Below are 27982 nucleotides of genomic sequence, written 5' to 3' on the forward strand. Positions count from 1 at the left end.
AAGCTTTAAAAAGTTACTTGCAATCGTTTTATGTAGAATTTTCACATGTATATTTATGGTCGTGGTATAAATATTACAGAAAGAAAGCCATACCTGGTGCTCCATCAGATTGTGCTCTCCTGCTAAATGACACTTTGTTGCAGGATTTTTTTGTTGGTTTTTCTTTTTGTTTTTGAGACAGGGTCTCACTCTGTGGCCCAGGCTAGAGTGCAATGGTAGGATCATGGCTCACTGCAACCTCAACCTCCCAGGCTCAGATGATCCTCCCACTTCAGCCTCCCTAGTAGCTGGGACTTTGGGCACATACCACCATACCCAACTAGTTTTAAAATTTATTTTGTAGAGATGGGGTTCCACCATGTTGACCAGGTTGGTCTTGAACTCCTGGCCTCAAGCGGTCTGCCCATCCCAGTCTCCCAAAGTGCTGGGATAAAAAAACGTGAGCATCACGCCCAGCCTGTTGCAGTTCTTGACTCATCTGTGGTCTGGGCAGCCTGGCATTCCCTCCCCCACGAGCATGCTGGATGCCATGCGGAGGTCACTGAGGTTTACTTGTTCAAAGAGTACTGAGCACTGATCTGACTCCGTGGAAGTTAGTTCTAGGCAAGAAGTAAAGAATAAAATAAATAGATTAAATGTATAGCACATTAGATGGTGATCAGACCTATGGAGGAAAAGCAAGGAAGGAGGAACAGAAATGTCACTGGAAGTGAGGGAACCATAATTACTGTGGGAAGGAAGGTCCCATGCAGGGAGGCACAGAGCTTTCTTAAAAGAAGTCTCAGGCAGCAGTGAGAATAAGGGAGCCTCAACCACACAATGCAATACCAAGGAATTTCACAAATATCACGTGCAACAAAAGAAGCAAAACTATATATAGAGTACATTCTGTATGATGCCATTTATTTATTTATTTATTACTTTTTTTAGATGGAGTCTTGTTCTGTTGCCCAGGCTGGAGTGCAGTGACTTCATCTCAGCTCACTGCAACCTCCACCTCCTGGGTTCTCCTGCCTCAGCCTCCCAAGTAGCTAGAACTACAGGCACATGCCAACACACCCAGCTAACTTTTGTATTTTTAGTAGAGATGGGGTTTCACCATGTTGGCCAGTCTGGTCTCAAACTCCTGACCTCAAGCGATCCACCTGCCTCGATCTCCCAAAGTGCTGAGATTATAGGTGTGAGCCACCTCACGTGGCTGTGACGCCATTTATACAGAGTACAAAAAGAGGCAGCACATCCAAGCTGTAAAAATCAGTATAGGCTAGGCACGGTGACTCACACCTGTAATCCCAGCACTTCGGGAGGCCAAGGTAAGCAGATCACCTGAGGTCAGGAGTTCGAGACCAGCCTGGCCAACATGGTGAAACCCCATCTCTACTAAAAATACAAAAAATTAGCTGGGCATATTGGCACGCGCCTGTAATCCCAGCTACTCAAGAGGCTGAGGCAGGGGAATCACTTGAACCTGGGAGGCAGAGGTTGCAGTAAGCTGAGTTCGCGCCATTGCACTCCAGCTCGTGCAACAAAAGAGAATCTCTGACTCAAAAAAAAAAAAAAAAAAATCAGTATAGCAGCCAGGCGCAGTGGCTCGCCACTCTAATCCCAGGACTTTAGGAGGCCAAGGCAGGAGAATCACTTAAGCTCAGGAGTCCAAGACCATCCTGGGCAACAGAGTAAGACCCCATCTCTACCACAAATGCAAAAGTTAGCCCAGCATGGTGGCACATGCGTGTAGTCTCAGCCAGTCATAAGGCTGAGGTAGGAGGATTGCTTGAACCTGGAGGTTCATTTGCAGTAAGCCGAGATCACACCACTGCACTCCAACCTGGGCGACAGAGCGAGACTCCATCTCAAAAAACCAAAACAGCCTGGGCGTGGTGACTCTCAACTGTAATCCCAGGACTTTGGGAGTCCAAGGCAGGTGGATCACTTGAGGCCAAGAGTTCGAGACCAGCCTGGCCAACATGGTGAAACCCCGTCTCTACTAAAAATACACGAAGAGGCTGGGCACGGTTGCACATGCCTGTAATCCCAGCTACTTGGAGGCTGAGGCATGAGAATCGCTTGAACCTAGGGGACAGAGGTTGCAGTGAACTGAGATTGTGCCATTGCACTCCAGCCTGGCTTCAGAGCGAGACCGTCTTAAAAAAACAAAAACATTTTGCTTGGTTAAAAAAGATGAAGTATATATATATAAAAAAAAAACTCAAATGAATCCCTGTAATCTCTAAACTGTGTTGTATTTAGTGTCCTTTAAACTGACTGCCTTGGGAAAACAAAAGCAATAACTATTTCTACTGTCATTTTCCTGTTTTAAAAAATCATTTCTGTCTCCCCTCTGGATATATAAGAATAATAAACTCTGCAGACATTAAAATACTGTTAGGACTTAGATCATCAAGTAAAACAAAGATAGAAATCTGTTGTCATTGGATTGGGCAACATGTAAGATCTTGATGTTGGTGCAAATAGTTTCACTGGTGTGGAGACAACAGATGCAAGAATGCAGAGATTTAGGAGAAATAGGATATGAGGAACTGGAAACAGCTGAACCTCACAAATATTTCGAATATTTTGACTCTTAAAGTTAAGAAAGAATCTACATGGGGTTGATAATTGTCTAAGTGTTTGTGTGAGCATTTATCATAGAAGACGAGAACGACGGCCGGGTGTAGTGGCTCCTGCCTGTGATCCCAAAAGTTTAGGAGGCCGAGGCAGGATAATTATGTGAGGCCAGGAGTTCGAGGCCAGCCGGGATGACATAGAGAAAACTCGTCTCTACAAAAAAATTTTTTAAAGTAACCAGGCATGGTGGCACACACCTGTAATCCCAGCCACTTAGGAGGCTGAGGTGGGAGGATCTCTTAAACCCAGGAGTTGGAGGCTGCAGTGAGCTATGATCACACCACTGCACTCCAGCGTGGGCAACAGAGCAAGACCCTGTCTCAAAAACCATGAGAAAGACTAGGATACATGGATGTGCTAAAGGAGGAAATCAGTAGACAGAAATAGTTCCATTCATTGATTTGTGCTTTCAATCTTTTCATCATTCACTTATTCACCAACTATTTACTAAATATCTGTTTTACCAGTCACTTTTTTTGTTTTCTTTTTGAGACAGGGTCTCGCTCTATCGCCCAGGCTGGAGTGCAGTGGTGTGATCATGGCTCATTATAGCCTCTATCTCCTTGGACTCTCTCAAGTGATCCTCCTGCCTCAGCCTCCTGAGTAGCTGGGACTTACAGACACGCACCATCACATTTGGTTAATTTTTTTTTTTTTTTTTTTTTTTTTTTTTTTTGTAGCAACGAGGTTTCGCTATGTTGCCCAGACAGGTCTCAAACTCCTGAGCTCAAACAATCCTCCCACCTTGGCCTCGTCACTGTTGTTCGCAGTGATCATAGAGCAATGATAGGTGCAATCTCATGCTATTTACCGTCTATCTGAGAAGAGAGACGTTGCGGGCATAGCTGACCGCAAGAATGGTGGTTGGGTGGAGGAGTCTTGAATAAAAGTATGAGATAATAGGCCAGCCAGCTGGGCACGGTGGGTCACGCCTATAATCCCAGCACTTTGGTGGATCCACTAGCCAGGTGGATCCCTAGAGCTCAGGACTTCAAGACCAGCTTGAGAAACATAGGGAGATCCTGCCTCTGCAAAAAATACAAAAATTAGCTAGACATGGTGGTGTGCATTTCTAGTCCCAGCTACTCAGGAGGCTGAGACAGGAAGATCACTTGAGCCTGGGAGACCAAGCCTGCAGTGGGCTGTGATTGTACAACTGCCCTCCATCCTGGGCAATACATCGAGACCCTGTCTCAAAAAAAAAGAAAGAAAAGAAAAAGAAAGACATGAGGCTGGGAGTGGTGGCTCACATCTGTAAACCCAGCACTTTGGGAGGCTGAGGCGGGTGGATTGTTTGAGCTCAGGAGTTTGACACCAGCCTGGCCAACATGGCAAAACCCCATCTCCACCAAAAGTACAAAAAATTAGCCGGGCATGGTGGCACACGCCTGTAGTCCCAGCTACTTGGCAAGCTGTGGCAGGAGGATCGCCTGAGCCCGGGAGGTGGAAGTTGCAGTGAACCAAGATCACGCCACTGCGCTCCAGCCTGGCAACAAAAAGAAAATAAAAAGGGATGAAATTAAAGTTTGCACCCAGGAGCTGTACAGGGTGTGTGTCTCATAGGTAAACAGGCATCACTGGTTGCGTTTGGGAGGGGAATGAAGTAAAAACTGGGGAATCAGGGCCGGGTGCGGTGGCTCACGCCTGTAATCCCAGCACTCTGGGAGGCCGAGGCAGGTGGATCACGAGGTCAAGAGATCGAGACCATCCTGGTAAACATGGTGAAACCCCATCTCTACTAAAAATACAAAAAATTAGCTGGGCATGGTGGTGCATGCCTATAATCCCAGCTACTCAGGAGGCTGAGGCAGGAGAATTGCCTGAACCCAGGAGGCGGAGGTTGCGGTGAGCCGAGATCGCGCCATTGCACTCCAGCCTGGGTAAACAGAGCGAAACTCCCTCTCAAAAAAAAAAAAAAAAAAAAAAAAAGTGGGGAATCACTAACCTAATGCAACCTCTTCATTTCCCAGGTGTGAAAACTGAGGCCCGGAGAGGTGATGTGATTTGCCTAAAGTCATGCAGCTAGTGGCAGAGCCAGGCCTAGACGCCAGGTGTCCTGGCTCTCAAGACATTCCGCTGCCCGAGGAATGGAACAGGTAGTATCACTCACACTGGGGACCATGGGTCAGTCCATTCAGCCCAGAGCTGCCTGAGGTTCCAACTAAAGAAACCAGAGAAAACATCCACTCAAAATTCTGACAAGTTGAATGGGGTTGAAATCAGAACTGGGCAAGAGAAAGGGGGCAAGGTTTGAAACTCAGACCTCACGATCCTGAGACAGAGGCCAATGTACCGTCACCCCACGTCACCTTCTGAAGGTGGATTGAGCTCTGGCCCTATCATGTCCATCTCTAAACAGCTTGGTGGTGAGTCCTCTTCAGCCATTCTGCGACCCCATGCTCTGTCCGATATAATTCACAGTGTTAGGAGAATCAATGGCCACTTACAGAGGACGCTTGGGAGGATGGAGAAAAAGGGAATCGGAAGACCAGTTAGGAGGCCTTTGGAGAGATCCAGGAGGAAGGTGAAGAGGAAGGGCTGGTGGGCGGGGTCCACTGGATCCGTGTGGTATCACCTGGGTTAGCGGTTGGTAAAGTTGGTCAGCAGGGATGGTGGAAAAGCTGGAGTAGAAATGAAATCCACATCAAAGTGGAAAGGAAAAGAGTTTCTGCTTTTGTATATGTTTACTTGCTATTTATACTAAAGGATGTTCTTAAAGCCAGTATTGATAAAACAAATCTACCTTTGGTGCTATAAATAAGATATACCCTATGAATTATTTGTAAACACGAGTACTAGTCATTGGTAATATGTATTAACCCCTCTGAAGATTCTGAGTTATGGTTTCTTTTTCATTCATTCAATGATTTTTTTTTATTGAGCATCTACTATGTGCCATGCATTGATCTGGGCATTTGGAACGCATCAAGTGAACTAAACAAATACCACTGAACTCCTAAAACTCACTCAGCAGCAGGTGGCCAGTGAAGCTAATCTTCGGGAAAAACAATGGGAGAAATTGCTCAAATGGCATGGTATTAATCAGAGTAAAAGCTGGAAAGATGTATATTGATAGGCTGAGTTTGATTGGATCCTATGGAGAAAGATTTTTCCAGGCAGAGAGAGCTGAGATAGCGGCTGGATTATTTCAGAGGATCTACCTGAATCAGTGGCTGTGATCATGAGTCTCCCAGCAGGACCAGATTCCTGGGGGTAAACAGCAACAAAAGAGACACCATAGGGAGGGGCTCTCGGCAAAGGCGGCGTGAGGAGCTCTGTAGACGGAACAGAATGCACAATATAACAGTTAACCAGGTCCAAGCAATGTTGTCCGCAGGTTATCCAACGTGGTGGTGTGGGGAGAAAGCCATGGAAAATGTAAGAGCATCTGATGCCTGTCAAGTTGTCAGGCAGGGATGGAGCAGTGGTCAGTGGGCAGAAAGCAGGGCTGTAGTCACTGAGCTGAGGTTCAAGAAACATTTCCAGCCTCTGGGAGGAGTAAGTTACATCCCATGCAAGGCATTAATAGAGACAAAGGCACAGGAGGGGAAAAGGAAGATGGCCTCCGAAGTAGGGGATAAGGAAGAGGTTAAGAACAGAATCAGGCCAATTGCAGTAGCTCACACCTGTAATCTCAGCACTTTGGGAGGCCGAGGTGGGAGGATCACTTGAGCCCAGGACTTCCAGACCAGTCTGGCCAACATGGTGAAACCCCGTCTCTACTCAAAATACAAAAAAATTAGCCAGGCATGGTGGCATATGCCTGTAATTTCAGCTACTTGGAAGGCTGAGACAGGAGAATCGCTTGAACCCAAGAGGCGGAGGTTGCAGTGAGCTGAGATTGTACCACTGCACTCCAGCCTAGGTGACAGAGCGAGACTCCAGCTCAAAAAAAAAAAAAACAAAAACAGAATCAGACCAGGTACAGTGGCTCATGCCTATAATCTCAACACTTTGAGAGGCCGTGAGAGAGGACTGCCTGAGGCCAGGAGTTCAAGACCAGCCTGAGCAATGTAGTGAGACCCTGTCTCTACAAAAATAATTTAAAATTAGCTGAGTGTGGTGGTGTGTGTCCATAATCCCAGCTACTTGGAAGACCGAGGTGGACGGATGGCTTGAGCCCAGGAGTTCAAGGCTGCAGTGAGCTATAATTGCTCTACTCCACTCCAGCGTAAGCAACAGAGTGAGACCCTGTCTCTTTAAAACAAAAACAAAATGCATCCATCTCATTTATGGGAACCCCATGACCTGGGCTATAGAGGATGTAGGATTTGAAGATAGGAAACGGGCAGGGCCCACCATTCCTCCCCCATGCAGAAGGAAGGAGGGAAGAGGTCATGCCTATTGCTTCTTTTTTTTGGCAGCAGGAGTCCCCATGAGTGCTATGACAATGATGTTTCCAAAGAGTGTTTTTTCTTTAATTAACCCAGGTTTTCATTCCAAAACTCAGAATGGTTTTCTTCGGGCTGCGGATTAGGGAGGGCATAGGGTCCTAACCTATGTCTTAATCTTTTGCTTTGTGTGGTTTCTTTCAGCTGTTACCACCCCCATCCACCATCCATTCTTAGTCCAGACCTCTTTATACAGCTCATTCTCCACTGCACACTCTTATTTTCTTCCTTCTTCCTGGCTTCCAGCCTTACTGCTTATTCTTCTGTTCAGAGGCTCACCTAACCCATCAGGGTAGAGACTTGGCCTGGTCTTCCTCTGAGTTAACAGATTCCTCTGATAATACTTCTGTAGTGTACATTCTATCTGATTCCTCACTGTCCCTTCCGCCCCCTGCCCCATTCATAGCTGCAATGCAGTGTGGGGAATTTACAAGTCTAGGCTACACACTGACACTGATCCTATGCTGAATTTCACTTCCAAATAATGCTTCTGTCTCTGCACCACTTACTCCAGAATCTAAGTCCTGGGAGGAAGGATCTAATTGCTCAGATTCACAGCAAACTTCTCGATTCTGGCTCCTTCAGCTTCCATAGTGGGCGTTGAGAGGGGAGGCGAGTGACTTAGATGGCCCTCTCGTCAAATCGAACCACAGTGCATAATTCTCCCAGAGGGAAGACTGGTGCAAATAAGAGGGCAGGTGATTCTAGATCATCGCTGGTTTTTGTTTGTTTGGTCTGGTTTGGTTTTTTTGAGATAGGGTCTCACTCTGTTGTCCAGACTGGAGTGCAGTGATGCAATCACAGCTCACTGCAGACTCAACCTCCTGGACTCAAGCAATCTTCCCACCCCAGACAAGAAGCTGGGACCACAGGTGTGTGTCACCACACCCAGCTAATTTTTAAATTTTTTGTAGAGACAAGATTTCACTATGTTGCCCAGGCTGGTCTCAAACTCCTAGGCTCAAATGATCCTCCTGCATCAGCCTCCTGAGTAGCTGGGACTACAGGTGCATGCCACTACACCTGGCTAATCTTGGGTATTTGTGTGTGTGTGTGTGTGTGTGTGTGTGTGTGTGTGTGTGTTTTGTAGAGCTGAGGTCTTACTACGTTGCTCAGGCTGGTCTCAAGCTCCTAGGCTCAAGCAATCTGCCTGCCTCCGCCTCCCAAAGTACTGGGATTACAGGCATGAGCCACCACGCCTGGTCCATCGCTACTGAATAGAATAGTAACGAAAACCACATACGTAATTAGAAATATTCTAGTAGCTGCACTTTTAAAAGGTAAAAAGAAACAGGTGAAATTAATTTTAACATTACAATTTATTTAACCTTTCTAAAATATCATGTCAACCTGAAATCAATATACAAATTTGTAATGAGATATGTTACTTACTTCCTGTTATTCTACATCTTTGACATCCAGTATTTCACACTTACAGTACAGCTGTCATTGAAAACATTTGATCTGTATTTATCATGACAGTTGAAAAAGTAGAACAGCATACCCAAGTTGTTCCAAAAATACTTAAATATTTTCCAAGTACCAAAAAAATCACTTTCCTGTATTATTCACTTTCACGTTGACAGAGCTAGTTCATCTTTATTGGAATAATGGTTTGACTTTGAAGCAGAAGCATATCATTTTTAACACTTCTTCTGTCCAGGCCGGGCGTGGTGACTCACGCCTGTAATCTCAGCAATTTAGGAGGCCAAGGCAGGTGGATCATTTGAGGTCAGGAGTTGGAGAGCAGCCTGGCCAACATGATTAAACGCCGACTCTATTAAAAATACAAAAATTAGTCGGGCGGTAGTGGTGCACGCCTGTAATACCAGCTACTCAGGAGGCTGACGCAGGCAAATCACTTGAGCCTGGGAGGCAGAGGTTGTGGTGAGCTAAGATTGCACCACTGCACTCCAGCCTGGGTGATGGAGTAAGACCCTGTCTCAAAAACAACTCCACTTCTGTCCAAGTTATAGCAATTCACCAATCCTCATGTCAACGCAATATTAACACGGAATGTAAAGGGATGTGGTATAAATTGAAAAGTAACTCTAAAGTTTTATCAGTATCAACAACATTCTTCAGATTTTTCTTTTAAGTTTTGCAGATAATTTACATAGTGCTGGTAATTATTATTAAAAATTTATTTTGCATCCAGGCGCTGTGGCTCACACCTGTAATCTCAGCACTTTGGGAGGCCGATGGAGGGCAGATCACTTGAGCTCAGGAGTTCAAGACCAGCTTGGGAAACATGGCAAGACCCTGTCTCTACCAAAAAAAAAAAAAAAAAAAAAAAATTAGCAGACCATAGTGGTGCGTGCGCCTGTAGTCCCAGCTACTTGAGGGGCTGAGGTGGGAGGATCACTTGAGCCTGGGAGGCAGAGGTTCCAGTGAGCTAAGATAATGCCACCGCACCTTAGCCTGGGCAACAGCACAAAACCCTGTCTTAAAAATATATATTTTTTGCATGTTGATTCATTGTAAAAAGTATGCAAAATCATTATTATTGATTTGTATTGTGAAATGTTTCCATTTCAGTATAAATTCTTATACTTTTCCATCTAGGTCACAAGTTTCTCTTTCTTTAGAGCTTGGAATTTATCTCATTTCATATACACTGTGATATTTCTGGGAAAACATAAATCACATTGCCATGTTTATCTTTGATTATTAAATATTTGGCAAGCATTCCCTTTGTTTCAAGAAAATCTTGAATTGGAATTGGCAGTACAGTAAATCTTGGTAAAACTCTTCCATGACTCAACCAATGAACATTGGCAAAGACCCAGGATCACACCATTCATTGCCTTCTATTTCTTTCAAAAGTCCCAAGCACTGGTGATGATTCATAGCATTTGTACATATACACTGAACAGTTTTAACAACTGTATCCATGACACTTTCCATGGAGTCTGCTTCCAAAAGCAGCACAAATATTTTCAGTATTTATCATACAGTGGGATGAAGCAATGAGGGAAACATCAGTCTCTTGTTTTGAAACTCCAATAAAGCCAGATTTTTGACCAAACATAGCTGGAGGACCATCTGGCATGATAGAAACTAATTTTTTCATATCTAACTGAAATTTTTTTGGTCAGATGTAAAAGATTTTTAAAAATCTATGCTACAGTTTTGTAAGCCATGAATTGAAAACGTTTATTCATAAATTGGGAAGACTTTTCTGAATGAATACACCCAGGCTATTAGCTGGGTAGTATCTCATGGCATGACTCAGCTAAATTTGCTATTTTCCAAAATTTATTTAGCTTTAATACACTCTTTCATTCTGTGGACAATTGTTTGGTGGCTTAATTGAAGATTATTCACTTTCTGTAAAATCCTTTTTTTTTTTTTTTGAGACAGAGTTTCACTCTGTTTCCCAGGCTGGAGTGCTGTGGTACAGTTGGACCCCACTTCAGTGGGCAAAGTTATAATCTCTAATCTGATCAAATAAAATCTATTTAAAATTTTTTGCTCAACATTTTATTCTGATTTCAAGTAACTAATTTCATCAGGTTTTCTTATTGTGGTAAAATATACATAACATAAAATTTGCTATTTTAATCCTCTGTCAGTATACATCTCTGTGGCTTTAAGTACATTCACACTGCTGTGAACCATCACCACCATCCATCTCTACAACTTTATCTTCCCACACTGAGACTCTGACCCTATTAAACACTAACTCTCCCTTTTGCCCAGGTTGGAGTGCAGTGGTGTGATCTTGGCTTGCTGCAACCTCCACCTCCCGGGTTCAAACGATTCTCCTGCCTCAGACTCCTGAGTAGCTGAGATTACAGGCACGTGCCACCATCCCTAGCTAATTTTGATATTTTTAGTAGAAATGGGGTTTTACCATGTTGGCAAGGCTGGTCTTGAACTCCTAACCTCAAGTGATCCGTCTCAGCCTCCCAGAGTGCTGGGATTACAGGCATAAGCCACGGTGCCCGGCCTATTTTCTATATCTGTGAATTTGACTACTCTAGGAAATTCATATGTGTGGAATCATACAGTATTTATCCTCTTGTGTTGGGCTTATTTCACTTAGCATAATGTCTTCAAGGTTCGTCCGTGTTGTAGCATGTGTCAGAATTTTCGTCTTTCTAAAGCCATATAATATCCATTCATCTGTTGATGACTATGGGGGTAATTTTCACCTTTTGGCTATTGAGAATAACGCTGCCATGAACATGAGTGTACAAGTGTCTATTCGAGTCCCTGCTTTCCTTCTTTTCGGTGTATACTGAGAAGTGAAATCGCCGGCCCCACGGTATTTGTTTAGTATTTTAGGAATTGTTGTACCACTTTCCACAGCAACCATTTTACAGTCCCACCAGCAATGCCCAGGGGTGGAAGGGGTCTGGTTTGTCTACATCCTCACCAACTCTTGTTTCCTGTGCTGCTTTTTGTTCGGTTGATAATCGCCATCCTAATGGGTGCGAAGTGGTGATCTGAGGTTTTGATTTGCATTCTCCTAGTGTCAAGTGACATTGAGCATCTTTTCATGTGCTTCATTAGTTCCTTCTTGAATGTGGAGAGAAAACTTAGCACACTCACTATGCATTCGCTGAAAATGTCTCAATTGTTTCCACTTTATTCTCTTAAAAATTTTTTTCCCAACCAACATGCAGCTTTTTTGTTTCACTCTACCACAGCAAATTGCAACTGACATCCATCGTGAAATCAGTGGCGCATCTTCCTACAGTCTCTTGGGCTTTTCCCTTTTTAAAATTGACAAACAGGCCAGGTGTGGTAGCTCATGGCTGGAATCTCAGCACTTAGGGAGGCTGAGGCGGGAGGATCGCTTGAGCCCAGGAGTTTGGAACCAGCCTGGGCAACATAGCGAGACCCTATCTCTACAAAACAAAAAAAAAGGCTACTCTACCTCAAAATAAGTAAATAAATAATTGACAAGTGAAAGTTGTATATATTTATGGTGCACAGTTGATGTTTTCATATATGTATATGTTGCAAAATGGATAAATCAAGCTATTTAACTAATGCATGTTACCTCGCATACTTCTTTTTGTTTCTTTGCTCTTCTGGTTTTTTTCGGTTTTTTGGGTTTGGCTCACTGCAACCTTGAACTCCTAGGCTCCAGCCATCTTCCTGCCCTAGCCTTCTGAGTATCTGGGACCACGGTTGTGCACTACCACACCCAGCTAATTTTTTTAAATTTTGTAGAGATGGGATCTCCCTACATTGCCCAGGTTGGTTTTGAACTCCTGGGCCCAAGAGATCTTCCCACCACTGCCTCCCAAAGTGCTGGGATTACAGGTATAAGCCACTTCAGCCAGCCCTCACATACTTCTTTGTGTGTGTGTGGTAAGAACACTTAATATCTATTCTCTTACAATTTTCAAATATACACTATGTTGTTATTAACCATACTCACCACAGTGTACAATACATATCTTGAACTTATTCCTCCACTCTAATTGAATTTTTGTAGCCTTTAACCAACATCTCCCCAATTTCCCCATTCCCTAGCTTCCAGTCTCTCTCTCTCTCTTTTTTTTTTTTTTTTGAGAAATAGACTCTCCCTCTGTCACCCATGCATGACAGTGACACAATCTCGGCTCACTGCAACCTTCGCCTCCTGGATTCAAGTGATTCTCCTGCCTCAGCCTCCTGAGTAGCTGGGATTACAGGCATGAGCCACTATGCCCGGCTAATTTGTGTATTTTTGGTAGAGATTGGGTTTCACCATGTTGGCCAAGCTGGTCTCGAACTCCTGACCTCAAGTGATCTGCCTGCCTTGGCCTCCCAAAGTGCTAGAATTACAGGTATGAGCCACCATGCCCAGCCTCCAGTCTCTTAATTTACTATTCTTATCATAGCACTATCATTTGCATCTTTATTTCATTCTGCATCAGTTGTCTGCCTTTATTTTAAATTAGAAATTTTGTTCATATATATATAGAGAGAAATCATTGAATTATAATTAAAAGAGTATGTGTTTTTATTTAATGAACAATGTGAGGCAAAAGTGCCATGCAATTCATACTGTCTGAATAAAATATTCAAGTAAACACATTACAATGTTTTATCAATGCACAGAAAAAAAGGATTTGGCCAGGTGTCCTGGCTCACGCCTGTAATCCCAGCACTTTGGGAGGCCAAGAAGGGTGAATCACTTGAGACTAGGAGTTTGAGACCAGCCTGGCCAACATGACAAAACCTCTTCTCTACTAAAAATACAAAAATTAGCCATGCACAGTGACGGGTGCCTGTAAGCCCAGCTACTGGGGAGGCTAAGGCAGGAGAATCGCTTGAACCTGGGAGGCAGAAGTTGCAGTGAGCTGAGATCATGTCACTGTACTCAAACCTGGGCAACAGAGTGAGATTCTGTCTCAAAAAAAAAAAAAATGAAAAGGAAATAAAAAGGATTCAAACCAAATGAATTGACGCCTATTAGATGAGTACGCCTGCCATTGCACTGGCAATATAAGAATATTTTAGGCCAGGTGTAATGGCTCACTCCTGTAATCTCAGCAGTTTGGGAGGCTGAGGCGGGCAGATCATGAGGTCAAGAGATCGAGGCCATCCTGGCCAATACGGTGAAACCTCGTCTCTATCAATAATACAAAAATTAGCTGGATGTGGTGGCACACACCTGTAGTCCCAGCTACTCGGGAGACTGAGGCAGGAGAATCGCTTGAACGAGGGAGGCGGAGGTTGCAGTGAGCCGAGATCGCACCACTGCACTCCAGCCTGGCAACAGAGCGAGACTCCGTTTCAAAAAAAAATTTAAAAAGGAGTATTTTATGTGATGCACTTATGAGAGAGAAATGTAGTCCTACCAAAGCAAAATTGAACTTAATAGAAAAATATTTTATAGTGGTTCACTTTTAAAATTTTAAAAATTAAGTGAAGCTAAAAAATTGGACTCCCCATTCACGTTAGCTACATTGCTAGTGCTCATTCATCACACGTGGCCAGTGGCTACTGGATTGAACAGTGTAGTTCAGTGTAGAATTATCAAACGACAGTAAATTGTCTAAGCAATTCCACTGTTCAGATTCTTCTCTAAAGAAACTCTGCCTAGGTGCACAGAAGGTATGTAGGAAGATGTTTTCTGCAACGTTGTTTATAACAGTAACTAAAGAGAACAACCCACATAACCACCAACTGGATATGGCAAAAAAAAATTGTGGTGTATCTATTCTAAGGAATTGTATGCCACAGTTTAAAATAGACACATTGGCGCAGTGGCTCACCCATGTAATCTTAGCACTTTGGGAGGCCACAGTGAGAAGATCACTTGAGCCCAGGAGTTCAAGACCAGCCTGGGCAACACAGTGAGACCCCACCCCCCATCTCAATCAAAGAAAAAGATATTTAAAAATAAAATAAAATAAAATAAAAATAGGCACATGGTTAGATCGCTAAGACATCTTACTAGGTGGAGAGGAAAAAAGAAAGTTGTACATTGTGAGGTCTTTTTTTTTTTTTTTTTTGAGATGGAGTCTCACTCTGTTGCCCAGGCTGGAGTGCAGTGGCATGATCTCGGCTTACTGCAACCTCCGCCTCCAGGATTCAAGTGATTCTCCTGCCTCTGCCTCCCGAGTAGCTGGGACTACAGGTGTGCACCACCATGCCCGGCTAATTTTTTTTTTGTATTTTTAGTAGAGATGGGGTTTCATCATATTGGCCAGGCTCCCGACCTGGTCTCAAACTCCTGACCTCATGATCCACCTGCTTCAGGCTCCCAAAGTGCTGTGATTACAGGTGTGAGCCACTGTACCCGGTCAATGTGATATCATTTTAAAAACATGATAGATGCCAGGTGTGATGGCTCCTGAGGGAGGATCGCTTGAGGTCAGGAGTTTGAGACCAGTCTGGGCAACATAGCAAGACCCCCTCTCTATCAAAAGGAAAACAAAATTTAATTTTAAAAAACTTTTTGATAATAGGTAGATAGAGAGACAGAAAGATACCAGAGAGTGGTTCCCTCTGTGCCTCTATGGAAGGAATGAGGAAACTTAGATGAACTTGGATTTAATAAGAACAATGCATGTATGTATTACTCATGTAATTAAAATTAATTTAGAAAAAAATAAGAAAGAAAACTCTTGATCAAAATGAAATGATGGATGAAAAACCAAATTAAACAGAATTAACTGCAATCCAGATTATATGGTGGACAAGTAAGTGTATCACATGGCATAATATTTAAGGCAAATGTCAAAAGTAATTCTTCAAAAAGAAGATACAGAAATTATATGGTGGCCTTTCTGTAAACTGAAACTGGGAAATGCTAGTAATGAAAACTAACTTATGAGGCTTTTCTCCACCAGTGTTATGGCTGATATCCAGGTCACCCATCCCAAGATGCTGTTACATTAAACCCCCCAGACTTCAGCACCAATTGGCATCCAACCTACTGACCACAACATTTTCCAGCACCCCAATTGTTCTTATAGCCCTTGTTTTCATATTTGCTGTTCTTTTTCTTTGGTGTTCATTTATCCCATAAATACATATGTTGATTAAGTGGTAATTATTAGGTGGCTGGATCCAAACAACATATGGTAGAGAGGGAATAAGAGGGGGAAAGATCTAAGAGTGTTTCGGGATCCTCAATGTGCCCTTCTTTACATTAGAGAAACCCAGTTTTTAAATTAATAATGCTAGTTCTCTACCTCCCTGTAGATCAAGTTTTACCCCAGGGCCAACAGGACACGGATTGATCATTTAATCCTTATCCCAAACTCAAAATTACCCTTGCACTACGTGACATTGATTGAGTAAATACATTAGCCAAGAAAGACAATTAAATCAGCAGAGAGGCCTGAGAATTCTCTTGAACTTTGTTTAAAAGCACCCTGAAATTGGAGCTTCTTGGGAGCATTCACTTCCAACCATTTTCTAAATTGAAATTGCATTCCACTTCCCTAGACCACAGCCTTTTTCTAAGACAGAATTATGGGAACGCTGAACTATCTAAGCAGAAGATGTGTGTCTGTGAATAAAACTGGAATGAACAAATCTATAAAGCAGTAGAACAATAACCCCAACAAAGACAGCATGATTCACATTGCAAATGACAGGAAGAAAAAATAAACACAGGAGTGTTCACCTCAAAAAGGACAACCTCGATGACAATGATGAGACCTGAGATCACAAAAATAAAAGGACAGCAAGCACCATGGAAAACAAAGCCCTTTGGAATAGATTTTTTAAATTAGGTACATCCTGTTTCCAAGAGACAAGCCTAATGCAAAGTGAATCAAAAGCATTAAGGGGAAAAAAGTGGAGGTGGTCTAAAATATATCAGAAATACAAAGGAAATAGAACAGTAATACTAATTTTTTAAAAAAATGCATTTATTAACGGCCAGGTGCAGTGACTCATGCCTGTAATCCCAGCACTTTGGGAGGCCGAGGTGGGCAGATCACTTGAGGTCATGAGTTCGAGATCAGCCTGGCCAACATGGGGAAACCCCATCTCTACTAAAAATACAAAAATTAGGCAGGCCTGGTGGCGCACACCTGTAATCCTAGCTATCTGAGAGGCTGAGGCATGACAATCACTTGATCCCAGGAGGCACAGGTTGCAGTGAGCCGAAATGGCACCACTGCACTCCAGCCTGGACGACAGAGCAAGACTCTGTCACAAAAAAAAAAAAGGAAAAGAAAGAAAATAAAAGAAAAACCTAGTTAACATGATAGACTGTACTTTAGACTAAAGGATTGTACTTTAGATTGAAGACCTCTCTGAAGAAATGCTGAGATCTTAGAAAAAAAAAATTATTAACCTTTTTTTTGGCGAAGGACGGACAGAGACTTGCTCTGTGGCCCAGGCTGGAGCGCAGTGGCACAATCATAGCCCACTGCAGCCTTTGCCTCCCAGAGTCAAGCAATCCTTTCACCTCAGCCTCCCGAGTAGCTGGGACCACAGGCATAGCCACCACACCCAGCTAATTTTTTCACGTTTTGCAGAGATGGGGGTCTCAATATGTTACCCAGGCTGGTCTCAAATTCCTAGCCTCGAGCAATCCTCCTGCTTCAAACTCCCAAAATGCTGGGATTACAGGTGTGAGCCACTGCACTTGGCCTATTAACCAATGTTAGCATATTAAATGAATCTATATATTGCTAAGACAGAGCAGCTTACAAAATGCCAGAATGCATAATGGAACTGCACAGACTCAATGAATGATCACACTGTGCTTAATGGCTAAGCTCAGCACCTTGATAGAGCTTTATGATTTGCAGAAAATTTTTAATAATGGTCCCTACAAGAATCACCTGTAGGCCAGGCACAGTGGCTCATGCCTATAATCCCAGCACTTTGGGAGGCCAAGGCGGGTGGATCACCTGATGTCAGGAGTTCGAGACCAGCCTGACCAACATGGTGAAACCCTGTCTATGCAAAAATTAGCCGAGCATGGTGCTAATTTCTGTGGCATACACCTGTAGTCCCAGCTACTCAGAAGGTTGAGGCAGGAGAGTCGCTTGAACCCAGGAGGCGGGGGTTGCAGTGAGCCGAGATTGTACCACTGCACTCCACCCTGGACAATAGAGCAAGACTTCTTCTCAAAAAAAAAAATAATAATTAATTAATTAATAAAAAAAAACCCACAACAACAAAAAAGCTCAGAGATTGGTTTTTTAACCAATCTCTGTAATTTAACACCTGTAATTTAACCTAAATCTCAGTAATTTTACTAAATTACTAATTTTAACCTAAAACTCACAAATTTTGGACAAAATCAGACACATAACCAAAAAGCATTTTGGACAGAATATTATTTCATGGTAGATGGTATAATCTCCTCCAAGAGAAAAACATTTATGAGCATTTATGAAGTAAAGAAAAGGCTGGGCACAGTGTCTTACACTTGTAATCCCATCACTTTGGGAGGTTGAAGCAGGTGGATCGCTTGAGCCCAGAAATTCAAGACTAGCCTGGGCAACATGAGAAAACCCTATCTCTACCAAAAAATACAAAAATTTAGCTGGGCATGGTGCCAGATGCCTGTACCCCCAGCTACTCTGGAGGCTGAGGTTGGAGGATCACCTGAGCCCAGGAGATAGAGGATATAGTGAGAAGTGATCGTGCCACTGCACTCTAGCCTAGGTGACACAACAAGATTCTGTCTCAAACAAAAACAAAAAACAAAAGAAAAGAAGAAAAAAAACACTGATAGAAAGAAGAAAAGATTTTGTCAAAAAACATGAAATTCTGCTTTGTGGTTTTAAAGTATTTTCACTTTAATCGCCATTTATTTTTATTATAGGATTTAGGTAAAGAGAAAAATCTTTCAAGAGTTATTCCTGGCCAAGCCCAGTGGCTCACACCTGTAATCCCAGCACTTTGGGAGGCTGAGGCAGGTGGATCACCTGAGGTCAGGAGTTCAAGACAAGCCTAGCCAACATGGTGAAACCCCATCTCTACTAAAAATACAAAAATTAGCCAGACATAGTGGCACATGCCTGTAAGCCCAGCTACTCAAGAAGCTGAGGCAGAAGAATCACTTGAACCTGTAATCTCAGCTACTTGGGAGGCTGAGTTAGGAGAATCGCGTGAACCCGGGACGTGGAGGTTGCAGTGAGCCGAAATCACGCCACTGCACTCCAGCCTAGGCAACGAGAGTGAAATTCTGTCTCAAAAAAAAAAAAAAAAGTAATTCTTTCGGTAGAAATATAAGAATTATCGACAAAACTAAAATTGAGCTTAACAAACTATTCTCATTCTGACAGAATAAAATGCAAAAGAAACAGTATTTAAATAACAGAATTAATAAATGTTAGATAATAGATACATAGCAAGAAATATAGGCCTGGTGCCATGGCTCACACCTGTAATCCCAACCCTTTGAGAGGCCAAGGCAGGAGGATCACTTGAGGCCAGGAGTTTGAGACCAGCCTGGGCAACATAAGGAGACCCCTGTCTTTACAAAAAATTAAAAAATTAGCCAGGCATGGTGGTGAGTGCCTGTGGTCCCAGCTACTCAGGAGGCTGAGGTAGGAGGACTGCTTGAGACTAGAAATGGAGGCTGCAGTGAGTTATGATGGTATGATCTCTGCACTCTAGCCTGGGTGACAGAATAAGGCCTTGTCTCAAAAAAAAAGAAGAAGAAAAGAAAAGAAAAAAGAAATACATATGCTTTTCAAAAATACATAGAATATATATTTAAAATGCTAATATATCAGGTCAAATAAAAACTTAAAAAATTCCAAAGGCAGAAATTGTACAAGTCAAATTATCTGATAAAAACAAATTATAAATAAATAACATCAGGTCAACAAAAAAATCCAAATATTTATAACTTTTAAAAATCATTCATACAAGTTATTTTGGGGAAAAGAGGAAATTAAAATGGCAGTTTCTGTTTATGTACAAAGCAACAAAAGAAACTCTTTCAGAACTGATAACATGTAAACAACCCTATAATCAGAGCCAAAATCTTTAAGTGTTTTTATTAAGAAAGAATTTTAAAAATAAAGTGTTTCACATAAAAGAAATAAATTAAAGAACAAAATGACCCAAAGTAGCAGGTAGACAGAACCAAACATAATAAAAGCAGACATTACTGAAACAAATAATAGAAATAAATGTTAAATAAAACCATGGCCTGGTTATTTGATAAGATCAATAAAATAAAAATCTAGAGAGGCAGGGCATAGTGGCTCACGCCTGTAATCCCAGCACTTTGGGTGGCCAAGGCAGAAGAATCACTTGAGGCCAGAAGTTGGAGAACAACCTGGGCAACACAGCAAGACCCTGTGTCTACCAAAAATACAAAAATTAGCCAGGCATGGTGGTGAATGCCTGTGGTCCCATGGTCCCAGCTACTTACTTGGGAGACTGTGGCAAGAGGATTGATTGAGTCTGGGAGGTCAAGGCTGCAGTGAGCGATGATCATACGACTGCACTCCAGCCTGGGTGACAGAGTGAGACCCTGACTTAAAAAAAGAAAGAAAAAAGACTCTCTAGAGAGACTTATCCAGGAAAATAGAGTACATATTTTGAAATTTGGAAATAAAATCTGGGCACGGTGGCTCACACCTGTAATCCCAGCACTTTGTGGGAGCCGAGGTGGGTGGGTCACTTGAGGTCAGTAGTTCAAGACCAAGACCAGCCTGGCTAACACAGTGAAACCCCATCTCCATTAAAAATACAAAAATTAACCAGGCGTGATGGTGCAAACCTGTAATCCCAGCTATTTGGGAGTCTGAAGCAGGAGAATCGTTTGAACTCAGGAAGTGGAGGTTACAGTAAGCCAAGATCGCACCGCTGCACTCCAGCCTGGGCAACAGAGCAAGACTCCATCTCAAAAAAAAAAAAAAAAGAATTGGAAATAAAAAGGGAGTTCAGCCAGAAATACAGTGGAGACTTAGAAAGCTGTAAGAGAATATTTTGTCAATTATATGCTAATAACATTATCCTTTTGAGACGATTTTATGGCACTTTTAAAAAAGCCAAGTTATATGGTGATTGCTGCTTACTAGTAGCTTTCCTAAAACAGCAGTTCCGACATTCCTGGAATATGCTGGGTTTTCTTTGGTAATGTCTTATTTAAGATAAGATATTCATAAGTGAGTTTGTTATATAGTTGTTCGTTGTGACATGATTTCCAGGTTTTGATATGGCTTTCACAAAAAGCATGAACATCTTTTATTTCTCTGTGCCTGGACACAATTTATATAGAAGAAGCATTGCTTGTTTCTTGGCTATTTAGAGGACTTTATCTAAAAATCCTGTACGTCTAGTGGATTTGGGGTGGGAAGCTGGTTAACATTCACAGTTTTGTTTCTGCTTACTGTTTTATTTCAGATTTCTAAAACTGTGGACAATTAGTTATGTTTTTCTAGAAAATAATCTACTTCATTCAGATTTTCAAATTTCATTGCACAGTTTTGCAGAGTACAAAGTCATTTCATTTCCTCTCTGTTATGTTGTTTCCTCCACGCTGTTTCTTTTCTTTTCTTTGTTTGTGTGTTTTTTTTTTTAAGCAGAGTCTCACTCTGTCACCCAGACTGGACTGCAGTGGCGCCGTCTCAGCTCACTGCAACCTCCGCCTCCTCGATTCAATCGATTCTCCTGCCTCAGCCTCCCAAGTAGCTGGATTACAGGCGTGTGACACCATACCCAGCTGATTTTTGTATTTTTAGTATAGACGTGGTTTCACTGTTTGGCCAGGCTGCTCTTGAACTCCTGACCTCAAGTGATCTATCTCGGCCTCCCAAAGTGCTGGGATTATAGGCATGAGCCACCGCACCCGGCCCACCTGTTTCTAATGTGTTTTTGAGCTTTCTCCCTTTTTTTTTTTTCCTGATTAGTTGACTTTTCAATTATTTATTTTACTCTAACCAACTCACCCCAAATACTTTGCTCTTACATTAATTAATTCTATTTCTTACGTATTTTCTTTTCTTTTTTTTTCCTCCCCTTTTTGTTTTGAGACAGGGTCTCACTCTGACACCCAGGCTGGAGTACAGTGCAGATCATGGCTCACTGCAGCCTCCACCTTCCAGCCTTGAGTGATCCTCTCACCTCAGCCTCCCAAGTAGTTGGGACTGGCCGGGCGTGGTGGCTCACGCCTGTAATCCAAGCACTTTGGAAGCCAAGGCGGGCGGATCACCTGAGGTCAGGAGTTTAAGACCAGGCTGACCAACATGGGTGAAACCCTGTCTTTAAAAAAAAAAAAAAAAGTAGTTGGGACTACAGGTGCGTGCTAGCACGTCCGGCTAATTTTTGTATATTTTGTAGAGTTGGAGTTTTGCCATGTTGCCCAGGCTGACATTGAACTCCTGAGCTCAAGGAATCCACCCACCTGGGTCTCCCAAAGTGCTGGGATTGCAGGCATGAGCCACCGCACCCGGCCGCTATTTTATTTTCTAACTCGCCCATTTATCATTTTCTTTCTTCTTATTTCTTGGAATAGTTTGTTGTTTTTCTAACTTCTTTGAGTGAATACTAAATTCACTTACTTTTTTTGTCTGTCTTTATTTATGCCTTTGTTTAGGGCTCTGTCTGTTCCTTTTTACAACCCGGCTTTAGTCATAGGACAGAGTTTTTGCTATGTATTAACTTCATTTTATTATTCAAGATGTTGAGAAATTTGGGTTTAAATTTTTTCTTTGATCTGTCTCTCTCTGTGTCTGTCTCTTCTTGTGTCCCCCAAACACCCTCCCTTTTACTGAGTGGTGGGTGGTAGAATTTTCCCCTTCTAATTTTGTTGGTCTTGCTCTGTTACCCAGGCTGGCTTCAGTGGTACAAACACAGCTCATGGAAGCCTCTCTCCCCTGGGCTCAAGAGATCCTCCTCCTTCAGCCTCCCAAATAGTTGGGACTACAGGTGCACACCATTAAGCCAGGATAATTTTTGTATTATTTGTAGAGACAGGGTCTAACAATGTTGTCCAGGCTGGTCTCAAACTCCCAGGCTCAAGCGATCTTCCTGCCTTGGCCTCCCAAAGTGCTGGGATTACAGGCATGAGCCATCACATCCAGTCTCTACTCTTTCTCCATTTTGAATTTTGTTAAGATTTTCTTCATGGCCTGATACATCACCTATTACCATGAAAATTCCATAGGCACATAAAAGATGTATCCTCTATTATCAGTGTACAGCATTCGACATAAACTACAAAGTCAGCCTTATTAAATATACATTCAGATCCTCTAAATACTTTTTTTTAATTTTTTTATCTATTGTGGGCTGGGAGAGGTGAGCTGCAGTCATATGTTAGTTTTGGTGTCTGTTGGAAGCTGATGCTGTGATTATTTTGATGCCATTTTCTTTTCTTTCTTTTTAATTTTTTATTTCCGTAGGTTTTCGTGTAGCGGGTAGTGTTTGGTTACATAAGTTCTTCAGCAGTAATTTGTGAGATTTTGGTGCACCCATCACCTGCGCAGTATCCACTGAACCCAATTTGCAGTCTTTTATTCCTTACCCCCTTCCCACTCTTTCCCCCTGAGTCCCCAAAGTCCACTGTGTCATTCTTATGTCTTTGCATCCTCATAGCTTAGCTCCCACTTATGAGCGAGAACATACGACGTTTGGTTTTCCATTCCTGAGTTACTTCACTTAGAATAATAGACTCCAATCACATCCAGGTTGCTGCGAATGCCATTAATTCATTCCTTTTTTTTTTTTTTTTTTATTCTTTCTTAGACTGAGTCTCTCTCTGTTGCCCAGGCTGGAGTGCAATGGTGCAATCTTGGCTCCCTGCAACCTCTGCCTCCTGGGTTCAAGCAATTCTCCTACCTCAGCCTCCTGAGTAACTGGGACTACAGACGCCCACCACCGCACCCAGCTAATTTTTTGTATTTAGTAAAGATGGGCTTTCACTGTGTTGTCCAGGCTGGTCACAGACTCCTGAGCTCAGGCAAACTGCCTGCCTCGGCCTCCCAAAGTGCTGGGATTACAGGCGTGAGCACCGCGCTGGGCCAATTCATTCATTTGGGCATTTGGGTTGGTTCCACATTTTTGCAATTGTCAATTTTCCTTCTATAAACATGCGTGTGCAAGTTTGATGCTATTTTCTGTTGTGTTCTCATACTGAAGTTTTAGCCTAACTCTTGGTGTCCTCTGTCATTACAAAATGCCCCCATTTGTCTAGGTTGCCTCCTTTAACCTTAGATTAAACACTGTCTGATATTAATATCATGAACTCCACTTTCTTTTTCTTAACCTTCATCTGGTGTGTCTTCTCTTATCTTTTTTTAAAATATTTATTTCAACAGCTTTTGGGGTACAAGTGTCCATTTTGTTACATGGATTAATTACATAGCAGTGAATTCTGAGACTTTGGTGTGCCTGTCAACAGAGAAGGGTACATTGTACCTAATGTGCAGTTTTTTACCCTTAGCCCCCTCCCACCCTTCCCCTTCGGAGTCTCTAAAGTCCATTTTATCACTCTGTAAGCTATATCTTTACTTATGCTTTTAATTTCAGTTTTCCTAAGAAACTGTGTGGCATATTTTTTTATTTTCAAACAAAAGTCAGGTTTTGCCTTTTTGGCCTCACCTAAAAGTCTTTCTCTTTAAATTGCTTTTTTGTTTGTTTGTATGTTATGTTTTGTTTTGTTTTGTTTTGTTTGAGACAGAGTCCCACTCTGTCCCCAGGCTGGAGTGCAGTGGCATGATCTTGGCTCACTGCAACCTCCACCTCCTGGGTTCAAGCCATTCTTCTGGCTCAGCCTCCCGAGTAGCTGGGATTACAGGCACCTGCCACCACGCCCAGCTAATTTTTGCATTTTTAGTAGAGACGGGGTTTCACTATGTTGGCCAGGCTGGTCTCAAACTCCTGACGTCAGGTGATCTGCCCGCTTCAGCCTCCCAAAGTGCTGGGATTACAGGCATAAGCCACCGTGAGAGATGCAAATTCCTTTTTATTTTTTTAACTCCACATACATTCACTGCAGTAACAAATATGATTTGTCTTCATTCTCTCATTTTATATTTTCTGTTTTATTTCCTCTGTTTTTTATAATTTCAGACAAGCACTGTGTTTGCTTTTATTTATTCTGTATCCATGTATTTCTGGTCATTTTTTGCTTTATACTTTATATATATAATGACTACTGCAGTATGCTTTATACTTTTAGGTCGCCTTTGTACTTTTAGATAATATTTTAAGCCTCTATTTCCAGATTTGTCAATTTTAGAAAACATCTGTCAATTTTATAAACTATCTGTCAATTCTAGAAAAAGATGTGTTAACTTACTAAAATATTTTTTGGTGGCTCACGCCTATAATCCAATGCTTTGGGAGTCTGAGGCGGGTGAACTGCTGGAGCTCAAGAGTTCAAAACAAGCCTGGGCAACATGATGAAACGCCAGGTTCAAGTGATTCTCCTCCCTCAGCCTCCAGAGTAGCTGGGATTATAGGCGCCCACCACCACACCCAGCTAATTTTTGTATTTTTGGTGGAGATGGAGTTTCACCATGTTAGCCAGGATGGTCTTGATCTCCTAATTCGTGATCCACCCGCCTCAGCCTCCCCAAGTGCTGGGATTACAGGCGTGAGCCACCGCACCCAGCCTACAGCATAATATTCTGTAGCGTAAATGTGTCACACTTTTACCATACTCTTATTGATGGTGCAATTAGCTCATTAATGAAGAGAGTAATTAATGCCCAGTGTGGCAAGGAATAGAGACATGATCATGTTTCTACAGGACTTGTAGAGTTTTTAACTGATATGGTCCCCAAAGGGTATAATCTTACAAAGATCTTAAAAACATCTGTACTCTGTAGTCCTAGCTGCTTGGGAGGCTGAGGAAGGAGGACTTTTGGAGCCCAGGAATTCAAGGGTGCAGTGAGGTATGATTGCACCACTGTACTCCAACCTGGGCAATGGAGTTAGATACTGTCTCTAAAATCCAAGCGACCAACAAACCAAAACCTGTGCTCTTTAATTCAGAAATTCCACGTACCGAAATTTGTCTTAAGATAATTATATGGCTGGACACAGTGCACATGTCTGTTGTCCCAGCACCTTGGGAGGCTGAGGTGGGAGGATTGCTGAAGTCCAGAAGTTTCAGAACAGCCTGAGCAACATGGTGAAACATGTCTCTATAAAAAACATACCAAAAAATTCCCCATCTCTATAAAAAGTACAAAATTAGCCAGGCATGGTGGTGCACACCTGTGATCCCAGCTGCACAAGAGGCTGAGACTGTGGAATCACTTAAGTGTGGGAGGTGGAGGCTGCAGTGAGCCGTGATGGCGCCACTGCACTCCTGCCTGGGTGTCAGAGCAAGACCCTGTCTCAAAAAAAAAAAAGGATAATTAGATAATTATAGAAGAACCTAATGATTACTCTGCAAGAATCATTATGGGTGCCTTATTTAGAAGAGCAAAAATGTTGGAAACAACCCAAGTATCCAACATTAGAGGAAATGGTTGAGAAAATTACAGATCTATCCAGTGGAATCTACAGGGCCATTAGCAGTGCGAGCAGGTGGTGAAGGGACCTTCATCTTATTTGCAGAGAGGCCATGCATAGGCATGCTGGTATTCTTCTTTCTTTCTTTCTTTCTTTTTTAAAGATGGGGTTTCACCATGATGGCCAGGCTGGTCTTGAACTCCTGACCTCAGGTCATCCACCCAACTTGGCCTCCCAAAGTGCTAGGATTACAGGCATGAGCCACTGAGCCCGGCCATGCTGGTATTTTTCATTGTACTTTCTTCTTTTTTTTTCTTTCTCTTTTCTTTTTTTTTTTTTTTTTTTTGAGAAGGAATCTCACTCTATCATCAGGCTGGAGTGTGCAGTGGCACGATCTTGGCTCACGGCAACCTCTGCCTCCTGGGTTCAAGCGATTCTCCTGCCTCAGCCTCCCAAGTAGCTGGGATTACAGGCACCCACCACCATGCCAAGCTAATTTTCGTGTTTTTAGTAGAGACAGGGTTTCACCATGTTGGCCAGGATGGTCCTGATCTCTTGACCTCGTGATCTGCCTGCCTCGGCCTCCCAAAGTGCTGGGATTACAGGCGTGAGCCACCGCACTGGACTTTTCCATTGTACTTTCATTGACCTCACAATAGGTAGAAATGATTTCTCGATTCTGGCAATAGAGTAACTCTTAGTCCTGGTTCTGATGAAGGCATGACAGTTGTGAGCATGTGTATATGTGGTGGTGTGTAGGTACACACACATACATGCTCAAACTCTTAAACAGGAGCTTCTGCAAAAGTATGTAATAAGCTGGAGCAAATCGTTTTCACCAGCATCACCACCATGAAAAGCACTGGGCTTATTTGAAAGAAATTTCTTGGTGAATTGTTTAGAAGAGGATGTGAGTTCACAAATGATCTCAGTGTGTTCAGAACTGCCTTACAAGAGGCAAGCAGAGGCCTCCTTTAGTTTACTCCAGAGGGAGTGTGAAGATGTGTCGGGGAGTCCCCAAGACACCCTCAGGTTTGACGATTTGCTACAAAGGCTCACAGAACTCAAAAAAGCTGTTGTATTCACAGTTACAGCTCAATACAGTGGAAGGATACCGATTAAAAATCAGCAAAGGGGCTGGGCTCGGTGGCTCATGCCTGTAATCCCAGCATTTTGGGAGGTCAAGGCAGGCAGGTCACTTGAGCTCAGGAGTTCGAGAAGCAGCCTGGTCAACATGGCAAAACTCCATCTTTACTAAAATACAAAAATTAGCGGGGCATGGTGGCTGGCGCCTGTAATCCCAGCTCCTTGGGAGGCTGAGGCAGGAGAATCACTTGAACCAGGAAGGCGGAGGTTGCAGTGAGCCGAGATCATGCCACTGCACTCCAGCCTAGGTGACAGAGCAAGACTCTATCTCAAAAATAAATAAATAGATAAATAAAATCAGCAAAGGAAAAAGGTGCTCAGGGAAGAATGCAGGCAGGAGCTTCTAGCTGTAACCTCCTAGAGCTGTGCAGTGCTTAATTCTCCCAGCAATGTTGTGTGACAACACACACAGAACATTGCCAACCAGGGAAGCTCGCCTGAGCCTTGGTGTCCATGGCTTTTATTGGGGATTAGTTACCCCGTATCCAGCCCCTCCAGAGGTCAGGCTGATACAGCATGACCTCAGGCCCACACCATAAATCATGTTAGCATCAACTATCTGGCATGGCTTAAGGCCCCAGATATAAAAAGTCCTCTTATCAGGCAGAATATTTTGAGGGCTTAGCAGTTATATTGCAAGAACAGGTCAAGGGCCAGTCCTTCCTCTGAGATGTGCAGGGTTTAACCATTCCCGAGCCTGCTGAGTTAACCCTGTAGTGATCAGAAGAGAAGGGGAAATGAAGGAAAGGAGGCCGGGCACAGTGGCTCACACCTATAATCCCAGCACTTTGGAAGGTGGAGGCAGGTGGATCACCTGAGGTCAGGAGTTTGAGATCTGCCCGGCCAACATGGCGAAATCCTGTCTCTACTAAAAATACAAAAATTAGCTGGGCATGGTGGTACTCACCTGTGATCCCAGCTATTCGGGAGGCTGAGGAAGGAGTATCACTTGCAACTTGGAAACAGAGATT

At 42.9% G+C, this 27982-nt stretch overlaps 1 protein-coding gene and 1 pseudogene across 5 annotated transcripts in view; one reads left to right on the forward strand and one right to left on the reverse strand.

Moving 5' to 3' along the window:
• The window catches only part of TNRC6A (trinucleotide repeat containing adaptor 6A), a 219026-nt gene that overhangs the window by 31064 nt on the left and 159980 nt on the right, over nucleotides 1–27982 (forward strand). For all 5 annotated transcript variants that reach the window (XM_021672322.2, XM_064362586.1, XM_012464632.3 and 2 more), the window contains exon 2: nucleotides 4599–4724. In XM_021672322.2, coding sequence (XP_021527997.1) covers nucleotides 4645–4724 — 80 coding nt within the window. In that variant the 5' untranslated portion in view covers nucleotides 4599–4644. The remainder of the gene's footprint in view (nucleotides 1–4598; nucleotides 4725–27982) is intronic.
• LOC135269122 (putative uncharacterized protein FLJ45256) lies at nucleotides 5209–27877 on the reverse strand (annotated as a pseudogene).

This window comes from Aotus nancymaae, unplaced genomic scaffold (genome assembly GCF_030222135.1).
Source record: "Aotus nancymaae isolate 86718 unplaced genomic scaffold, 86718_ANA_hifiasm-v0.15.2.pri h1tg000049l, whole genome shotgun sequence".
In the NCBI taxonomy this organism is placed as follows: Eukaryota; Metazoa; Chordata; class Mammalia; order Primates; family Aotidae; genus Aotus; species Aotus nancymaae.